Source organism: Neofelis nebulosa, chromosome 2 (assembly GCF_028018385.1).
Source record: "Neofelis nebulosa isolate mNeoNeb1 chromosome 2, mNeoNeb1.pri, whole genome shotgun sequence".
Taxonomy (NCBI): domain Eukaryota; kingdom Metazoa; phylum Chordata; class Mammalia; order Carnivora; family Felidae; genus Neofelis; species Neofelis nebulosa.
In genome coordinates this window covers 168,460,129-168,469,786 of record NC_080783.1, presented here as the reverse complement: position 1 = coordinate 168,469,786, position 9,658 = coordinate 168,460,129, and the positions used below count along the sequence as shown (strand labels likewise).

General features: G+C 47.6%; 2 protein-coding genes across 6 annotated transcripts in view; one reads left to right on the top strand and one right to left on the bottom strand.

Moving 5' to 3' along the window:
* Positions 1 to 798: 798 nt before the first annotated feature.
* LOC131491122 (skin secretory protein xP2-like) lies at positions 799 to 1,730 on the bottom strand. The gene is made up of 2 exons (XM_058693652.1): positions 1,700 to 1,730; positions 799 to 1,628 (listed from the first exon to the last, which is right to left on the bottom strand). The coding sequence occupies exons 1-2, from the start codon at positions 1,728 to 1,730 to the stop codon at positions 799 to 801; spliced, it is 861 nt and encodes a 286-aa protein (XP_058549635.1).
* Positions 1,006 to 9,658, top strand: part of AK4 (adenylate kinase 4) — a 74,523-nt gene continuing 65,870 nt past the window's right edge. For 2 of the 5 annotated variants that reach the window (XM_058717115.1, XM_058717113.1), the window contains exons 1-2: positions 1,006 to 1,109; positions 1,673 to 1,950. In XM_058717115.1, coding sequence (XP_058573098.1) covers positions 1,806 to 1,950 — 145 coding nt within the window. In that variant the 5' untranslated portion in view covers positions 1,006 to 1,109; positions 1,673 to 1,805. Of the gene's footprint in view, positions 1,110 to 1,178; positions 1,194 to 1,672; positions 1,951 to 2,189; positions 2,498 to 9,658 lie in introns of those variants that run through there. The other 3 variants (XM_058717114.1, XM_058717117.1, XM_058717118.1) reach the window with 3 other exon arrangements.

Here is a 9,658-nt window from a genome sequence, read left to right as displayed (position 1 = left end):
CAACACAAACAGTGCAGCCAGGACTCTAGAGGAGGTTCTTCTCCACGCTCTCCCTCCCCGTCTGTGAGCCATGGGTAGTTGCACTGAAAATCCTGCACTGATTTCCTGAAAGGCAGGAGGCCTGCAGAAAGAGGAGGGGGCAGGGGAATTTGCAAAGGTTTTTGGCAGGCACCTGTGTGTCCCTTTGTAAATTTATCCTGAAGGGATGATTTTTATCCGAGGTGAGGAAATAATAGAAATTGATTTGCACTTTACCAATGTCTCTGGCGGTTGCATTGAGGATAGACTAGCGGAAGCTAGCAGCTTACATGGGCTGGCAGTTATCACACTAGTCTCAGTGGGAAATGAGGGCCATGTGGGGAGTGGGAGCAGATTTAAGAGAATATGGATGGGGATACGCAGGGGAAGGGAGGGGGTAGATAGTGCCCCTGGGACTTAGTGAATTGTTAATTGTAGTGCCAACATCCTGGGCCCTGAAGTCCTGAAATTAGTAGGCTCTAAAAACCTGAGCCCAGGTGAGTGACCATTTCCTCTTTCCTTCTTCCCCAAAGAGCCTGGGCTTTGGAGCCAGGCAGATAAGGGTTCAAAACTCCCGCTGCACTCTGGGCAAGATTCCACCTCTTTGATTCACAGCTATATGCCAAGCGCCTAAAACAGTGTCTGGAACACGGTAGGAGATCAACAAACGTTTGTTGAATGAATGACGATACTCCAAGCCTCCTTTCCTCATCTGTGAATATCTGGAACGGTTGTTGCGTAAGAAAACCACTAGCCTTGAACTTGACGCATAGTAGGCACTCAACAAGTTGTATTTTTCCTTCCCCTTGACAGTAAACGGGGTCCCCGGGCGAGTGCAAGAGGTGGGTCTGAGTCCTGCCGCCCCCCGCAGGGTGGTGGGGAGCACGTGGGCTGGGAGGGCGGGGTGGGAGCCGAGCGGCGGGAAGGGGAGGGGGCGCCGGCCGACAGCTCGCGCGGAGCCGGTCTCCCTGGCTTACGTAAGGCGCGAGTCCCGCGCGGCCGGCTGGGGCTCGGAGTGGGGGCGGGCGGAGGCGGCGCCGCCCAGCGGGATCCGGGCTGGAAGCCTCTCGGAGCGCCGCGTCCCAGCCGAGGTGTGTGTTTGACTGCTTGGGGTGGAGAGGCGTCGGACTCGAGTTCCCCGTGGCGGGGAGCGCATCCGTCCACCCTCGGCGGAGGTGGGCGCTGGGCGGTCCGCGCGGGCGGCGGGGGCCGTGGCGACTCCCGGGGATTGACAGCCGCTGGGGAGGGGCCGCGGCGCAGACTCAGCGCTGCCCACGTGCGAGGGTAGGGGCAGGGGCTCAGCCCCCAGGCCGACCGGTGCGTGGGGCGACTGGGGGCGCGCTTGGAGTCACCGCCCCTCCCGGCGTCCCCCTCGGTGGAGACTGGCGCGGGGATGCCAGGCCGCCCGGCCCCTTCCTCGAACGCCGCGTGGGAAACGAAAGAGGAAGGGATAGAGGTGGGCCTGGCCGGGCCGCCCTCAGAGCCCCCGAGTCCGACCCCGCCAGGGGCGGGGACTCCGGACTTGTCCTGAATCGCGGCGTGGGGGCGAGGAGGGCGGGGATGGGTAGCGTGGCGCCTTTCTCCGCCTTTGAGCCGGCCCCGGCGCGGGGCTGAAGGGAGGGGTTGTCTCAAAAGTCACTCCTTCCCCCTGCAGGGGCGCCCGGCGAGTCCCCGCGCGAGCGGAGAGTGTCAGAGGCAGAAGCAGAAGCCATAAAGTTCCCCGGGCTTCTCTGAGGCCGCTGTCCGGGTTGTCCGTTTGGCCGCCCCCTCCCTGCCTGGCGAAGGCAATGGCTTCCAAACTCCTGCGCGCGGTCATCCTTGGGCCGCCCGGCTCTGGCAAGGGCACCGTGTGCCAGAGGATCGCTCAGAGCTTTGGTCTCCAGCATCTCTCCAGCGGCCACTTCTTGCGGGAGAACATCAAAGCCAACACGGGTGAGGGGTGCGGGGGCGAGGGGCGGGGGTGAGCCGTAGCGGGATCGGGTTGGGTCGGGTCTCCTCGGTCCCCGGGCGCCCTTCCCCCGCCCGCATGTGGTTGTGCAGGCTCCTACGTGCCTGGGAGCATGCAAACGGTGGCCCGCGGTGGTGCGGCTTAACCGCGCCCCAGGAGGGTGCCGAGTCTCGCCGGGAGGAGGGTGGGAGGTGCATGCTTCTCCTCTCCTCGCCTGGACTCCTCTTGCCTTGGGGAAAAGCCTGTAACCACCCAGCTGAGGGAGAACCAGACAGCTGAAAACCCCGAGCTTCCCTCTCGCCCTGCTTCCTTAAGGATAAGCCCTCCCAGCCCACGCGTCCCCGGGGAACTGGGGCGTCCCCCGCTCTCGCCGCCCACCTGTGGGAGTCCGGTCCCGCTTTGCTCTGGGGAACCTGTGGCGCCGCGGGGCCCCCAGCCGCGCACTGTTCCTGCCCCTCCGTGTCACCCTGGGCCTCCGGGCAGAGCCCTGGTGGCTTTGAAAGGCCTGTCTGTCCGCTGCCGCCTTCTAAGGTAAACTCACCACTAACACCCCTCCTTCGCAAGCCGGGGCCTGGCCGTTAGGAGACTACGTAGTAGGAGACTCAATCTGAGAAATTACATTTTGAATCCAGCTTCCCTGGAAATGGCTTCTTGAGAATGCCTCCCTTGGCTGGCGTCGTGAATTTGGGGATGTAAGTCCCCAAATTGGGGATCGCTTAGTCTTTCAATAGGGCCCTTCACCCCTCTCCTTCCACCCCCACGGCAACCCCGGTTCCTGATGAATTGGCATTGACAGGCAAGAGGTAGCTGTTGCGCCGCTGGTACATAACCTTTCTGGGATGCATATTCTCATAATAAGCAACTCCTTTATGAAAACTTGTTATTTGCAAACGGGAGCTTCTCTACCGCCCTCAGCGGTGTCCGGGGTGGTTAATGCCCATCCGTGGGCTAATTACCCAGGGATCTTCATTACAGAAGCGCAGATTAGTTTCAAGAGGACTGTGCTGGAAAACAGCGTAAAACCTAGGAATCTAGGAAGTATCTAGGAAGTATCTCAAAGGCAGAGTTTTATTTATCTCTTAAACAGATTGCAAAAGCAAGCTTTTATTTTGATTTTCAAGAAGACTCGCCCGCCGCCTCTCATCTCTCAGAAGGAAAAGTTGTGTGTACCAGGTTGCACCTTGAATTTTCTCTTGCCTCAATTGGGTCTGTTTTAATTTTAATACCACTTTTCAATGCATTTTATTCTTTTTGTTTTGGAATGCAGTTTGGGGGAAGAGCAGTGTGAGAGGGAAGGCTGGCTCTCAGCCGGAGGGTTTTGTGATTGGCTCCAGCTTCTCCGTGGTAGGGAGCCAGAGACTTGGTCAGGGGAGGAAACGCTTAAGTGGCATTGGGCCCGTTTCTTAGCATTCCCTCTACCTGACTTGGGGACTCGTTTCCTTCTGGCCTGAAAGACCTCACCCTGTCCATCCCAGACTGGATTAGTGCCCTTTCCATTTTTAAAGAGAATGTGATAGGAAGTGGCTTACTTCAGAACTTTCTTAGAGGTTTTGAAAACTTTCCACTTGCTGTTTTCCCTTATTCTCACTTTTTTTTTTTTTTAAACTTTGTTTGGTTTTTGGATTTTAGTTTCTGTTCTCTTTCACACAGCTTCATTTTCTCCAAGTGTTTCTCCCTACAGTATGACATGACTACAAAGTGTTTAGATTTTCTTTTTCTGTTGGGTACCAAGTAGTTTTTTTTATAAACCAATTTAAAAACTGTTTATGAGGGAAAGAGAAGAAAAATGAAGGACAGCAATTTGTTTTCAAAGTGGCTTGTTTCTAGTGTACTTAGAGGGTTTTCTTGGATTATTTTTCTCGCAGAAGTTTCTTAGAGTCTCACAGGCTCATTGCCTGGTAAACAAAACATTCCACGGTATTTTTCTTTTGCCTGTTTGCTTTTAGCTAATTTCCTGATAGAGAAGCACAACAGCTCCTCTGTATGTATACCTTTATAGTTGGAACATTTGAAGAAGATGAGGAAGCATAACAGAACCCCCGGAAAGAAAACCTTGGTAGGAATTCGAGTTGGAAGGTAGCTCAGGCCATCTGCTCCAACCTTGATTCCGGAATACTCCTGTCCACATGGCTTTCCTGCAACCACTGCCTGCTGAAAAAATGCTCTTCCAGGGAAGGGCTACTCATTGCTTCTGGAAGTCTTCCCTTACCTGCCCTGGCAGAATTCATTTCTTTCCTCTGCGCGTGGCTTTGTTGATTCTGTTGCTGCTGTCACATACAGTTACAATGCGTTACAGCAAATGTCTGTCTGATTCATCCTGTATTTACCAAGTACCTGCTATGTGTCAGACAGTGTTCTAGGTACTGGGGGGCTGTAGCAGTATTTAAGATAATCATGTGTCACTTGTCACTTCTAACTTCATGTTCCAGTACCCTCTGAAGAGACTTCAAGGTCAGGGATATGGCAAAGTACTTAATGCATAGAAAGAGTTCAACAGGTCTTTGGGTCACAAATTCTGTCTACTATCCAAGAGTCAGATAGTCTCCAGCAATTGAGTCCATTCTGTTCAGTTTTGATTTATGGTAAAAGTTTGTGCCTACTGTGGATCTGAGATTAGTCAGTCTCATGATAGCTGTGACCCTTTGACTTTGTCTAATTGGCCTGAAGCAGTGTAGGCTGAGACTTAATCAAAGACTTTATTTGAAGACTCACACCCAAGTCTTTGGTTCTCATTTTCTTTCTTTCTTTCTTTTTTTTTTTTTTTTAATTTTTTTAATGTTTGTTTATTTCTGAGACACAGAGACAGAGCATGAATGGGGGAGGGGCAGAGAGAGAGGGAGATGCAGAATCTGAAACAGGCTCCAGGCTCCGAGCTGTCAGCACAGAGCCCGACGCGGGGGCTTGAACTCATAAACCGTGAGATCTTGACCTGAGCCGAAGTCGGTTGCTCAACCGACTGAGCCACCCAGGCGCCCCAAGTTTCTCATTTTCTTTAGTGCATGCATTGCATGAGTAAATAGAAGGGAGAATTATAGATTGCCAGGAGGTGGGTCCTACATTCTGTCATAAAGAATATTAGCTTTTCTGTGTATGTGTGTATATGTGTAGGAATGTGGGTGCACACACACTGCTGGCGCTTAGTAGTGAGTCTTATTAAAACTTTATTAGAAGTTTGTTAGAGACATTAGTCTCCATTTGTTGAGTGATAGTGGCTGAAACCTCCCTCTGAAAGGATGTGAGAATCCCGTTTTAAGGGTTGGACAAACAGTGGCATTTAAAAAAATCACCTTATTCTGTACTGGATCTCCTATCTCAAGTACAGGAAAATTGGCAGATTTCCATTTGGAAGCATCCTGGACTTGACTGGGTGAAAGAATGTTCAAGAACAAACGTGTTTCTGCTCTTAATTAATATTAACTGCAGCTTTTGCTGGGGTTTGCATATGGGACCAGCATTTCAAATTAGACTATGGCCTGAGCCTCTTTTCTGTGAAAAGATGACCTAGTTCAGAGGGCTCTGGATTTTTTTTTTTTTTTTTTGCATTTGTTAAGTATAAATGTGTATCTTATGTAAGAGTGAAAACTTCTGAGTCTTGGAGGATAGAGAGGTTGTATCTAGAGACTTGACAGAGTTGAACAAGATATCCGAAACAAATTTAAATAGTTGTTCTGTAGAATATTAATAGGATTTCTGGAATATACTATGTTCCATTTTTTTTTCTAGCTTGGTAAGACTTGGGGTATAGCTCGGGTCAAGGGTCTGACCATTTTGGAGGATCTGTCTATTCCACAGGTCCACTCAACAATGCCTGGTTTCTTTGAGGGTTTTTATGGGTGTTGAAAGAACAATTTGTGACTTGAGTAAGGTGTCCCCTGAGAGTACATCTGCTTTGGCTACATGAACAGCTGAATCTAAGCAGTCTTCAGTGTGGTCTTTTTTTTTTTTTTTTTTTTAAGTTTATTTATTGATTTTGATAAACAGAGTGAGCTAGTATGGGTGGGGGAGGGGCAGAGAGAGGGAGAGAGAATCCCAAGCAAGTTCTGCACTGTCAGCATAGAGCCCAACAGGGGCTCGAACTGGTGAACCATGAGATCATGACCTGAGTCAGACACTCAACCGGCTGAGCTGCCCAGGTGCACCCAGTGTGGTCATTTTTTATTTATTTTTGAGAGAGCACAAGCAGGAGAGGGGCAGAGAGAGGGGGACAAAGAATCTGAAGCCAGCTCTGCCCTGACAGCACAGAGCCCGATGTGGGGCTTGAACTCATGAACTGCAAGATCATGACCTGAGCCAAAGTTGGACGCTCAAACAACAGAACCACACAGGTGTCCCCAGTGTGGTCATTTTTTAAAAGGAGCTTTAGTTGTACCTTGTGGAAAATTTGGAAAATGTGAATTAGATTTTATCTAAAGGGCACTGAAAAGCTATTGAAGAGTTTTAAATAAGATAATGACATGAAAGGATTTACTCTAAAAGTTGAACTTTGGATGCTGTGTGAAGTGACTCCAGTTAAGCTAGAGTGATACCAGGAAGACCAATGTAGATGAGGAGAGTGGACCATGGCTTGAATTGGGGGGTAGTTGTGAAGGCAGAGAGAAATGAAGGGCTTTAGGATGCAAATGAAGGCAGAGCTTACGGGGATGAATGAGCTGGTGGTGAGCGGTGATGGAGAGAAAGCAGCCCAGAGATCAGTCCTGGGATTTTGGCCTTAGCACTTGGGTGAATGTGCCTTAGGGTTGAACTGGAGTGTGCCTAACCAGTCTGGTGTGGAACATTTGGGTTACTTGCTGTTTAATAATGCTCTTATGAACGTCACTGCATGTAAATCATTCAGCAAATATATTTTCCTTGGCATAGGTTACTAGAAACAAAATGACTAGGGGTACCTGGGTGGCTCAGTTGGTTAAGCATCCGACTTCTGCTCAGGTCAGACTTCTGTTCACTTCACGATCTCATGGCTGGTGAGGTAGAGCCCCGCTTCTGGCTCTGTGCTGACAGCTCAGAGCCTGGAGCCTGCTTTAGATTCTGTCTCTCTCTCTCTCTCTGTCCCTCCCCCATTTGTGCTCTGACTCTCTCTCTCTCTCAAAAATAAATAAAATCTTAAAAAAAAATTTAAAAAGAAAAAGAAATAAAATGACTGGATCAGAGTAGTTTTTAAACTGTAGAAGAAAGGAATTTTAAACTTAGCTTACAAGAGTGCCTGGCTGGCTCAGTCAGTAGAGCATGCAACTCTTGATCTCAGGGTTAATGAGTTCAAGCCCCATGTTGTGCCGGGAGCCTACTTAAAAAAAAAAAAAAAAATTAGCTTACAAGCTTCTAGTCAAGGGCTTGGTTGAAAAGTAGATAATAGGTTCTAAATTATTCATGTAGTTTGTGGCTTACTGAATATTTAAGTATAGACATGGGTACACATACATTGATATGTATTTAAACTCTCCTTGTTTTTCTGGTTATAAAAATAGTATGTGTAAGTTATCAAAGGTTTAAAAAAACAAGAAAAATAAATAAGACAAACACTTGTAATCCCACTAACTGGAAGGAAAAAATACTGTTAATACTTTTAAAAACAGTATATCCTTCCAGACTGAATTTCAAGAATAAACTTTGTATTACTATTTTGAAAATAGCTTGCTTTATTGCACAACATATCATTTATTATTTTTTAGTGTCATTACAATGTGTTCTTTAATATGAGCTTAGTGCCCCTGTACTCTTTTAATATAATTTTTATCCCACTTTTGTTTTTTTTGGAAAGGTAATATGTGCAGATGGTAAAATTTTCAAACTACACCAGAAATGGTGTGGAAAGTCTCTCTCCCCTCCTTGACCGGTGGTTCCCCAGTTACTCTCTACAGGAATACATGTTCCCTGACCCATGGTTCCTCTCTCTACCAGGATACCTACTAGTTACTTTTCTTGAATGTTCATCCAGAGAATTTATGCATACATATATATAGCATATATATAGATGGCAGTAGCCTCTTTTTTTTTTTTTTTTTTTCAACATTTATTTATTTTTGGGACAGAGAGAGACAGAGCATGAACGGGGGAGGGGCAGAGAGAGAGGGAGACACAGAATCGGAAACAGGCTCCAGGCTCTGAGCCATCAGCCCAGAGCCTGACGCGGGGCTCGAACTCACGGACCGCGGGATTGTGACCTGGCTGAAGTCGGACTCCCAACCGACTGCGCCACCCAGGCGCCCCTGCCTCTTTTTTAAAAAGTACAAATTTATATTTTGTTTTTCATATCTTTCTTTAGACTTAGCAGTATAGCTTAGACATGGTTTCTATTAGCAGGTATCAATCTATCTTACTCTTTTTGAAAAATGGCCACATACTCTTTTTTTTTTTTAAGTTTATTCACTGAGAGAGAGAGAGAGAGAGAGAATGGCTGGGAGAGGGGCAGAGAGAGAGGGAGAGAGCGAGGATCCCCAGCAGACTCTGCACTGTCAGTACAGAGGCTGATGTGGGGCTTCATCTCACAAACCAGGAGATCATGACCTGAGCAGAAAATCAAGAGTCAGACGCTTAACCAACTGAGCCACCCAGGTGCCCAGACCCATAATTTTATGTTACAGTTGTACCATAGTTTTTCTAACCAGCCATTCTCAGACATTTTGGTCTCACATGTAAAACTCATTGAGGGAGACCTGGGTAGTTCAGTTGGTTAAGCATCTGACTCTTGATTTTGGCTCAGGTCATGACCTCACAGTTCCTGAGATTGAGCCCCGAGTTTGGCCTGGGGCTGACAGTGTGGACCCTAGCCTGCTTGCTGTGCTTCCTCTCCTTCTTTCTGTCCCTTCCCCCATGCATACTCACTTAAAAAAAAAAAAAAAACAACTCATTGAGGGGTGCCTGGATGGCTCAGTCCATTGAATGTCTGACTCTTGATTTGGCTCAGGTCATGATCCCAGGGTCATGGGATCAAGCCTTGCCTTAGGCTCTGTGCTCAGTGGAGGATTAAGATTCTCTCTCTGCCCCTCCCCCACTCTTTCTAAACAAAACAAAACTCACTGAGCACTCCATAGAGCTTTTTTTTTTTTTTTTTTAATTTATTTATTTGTTTTCAGAGAGCACCCTCGAGCAGAGGGAGAGGAGAGAGAGAATCCCAAGCAGGCTCCACGCTGTTGGCGCCCAGCCTAACACTGGGCTCAATCTCAGGTTTCATGAACTGTGAGATCAGGACCTGAGCCAAAATCAAGAATTGGATCCTTATCTGACTGAGCCAGCCACCCAGGCGTCTCAATAGAGCCTTTTAGATGGATTATACTTCTAGCTACTAACTATATTAGAAGTTAAAACTGGGAAATTTAAAAAAATGTTTGTGAATTCATTAAACATGACGATAAATCCATTACATATTAACATTTCTATGAAAAATAACTATTTTCCAAAACAAAATCTGAGAAGAATAGTGTTGTTTTCATCTATTTGCAAATCTCTTCAATGTCTTGCTTTGTAAAAGAAAGCTGGATTCTTCTATCTGGTTCTTCGTTCAGTTTGTGTGCTGTGTTGTTTTGGTTAAAGTACAGAAAGAATACTTGGCTTCACATAGATGGGTAGAAAAGGGGAATTCACAGACCCCAGAAAGGGTGTTAATGGACTCTTGGGGTCCTTGGACCTCACTTGGAGAACTGCTGATTTAACTAATCTTCTGTTGATGGAATTTAGGTTACTTACTGTCCTTTGGTA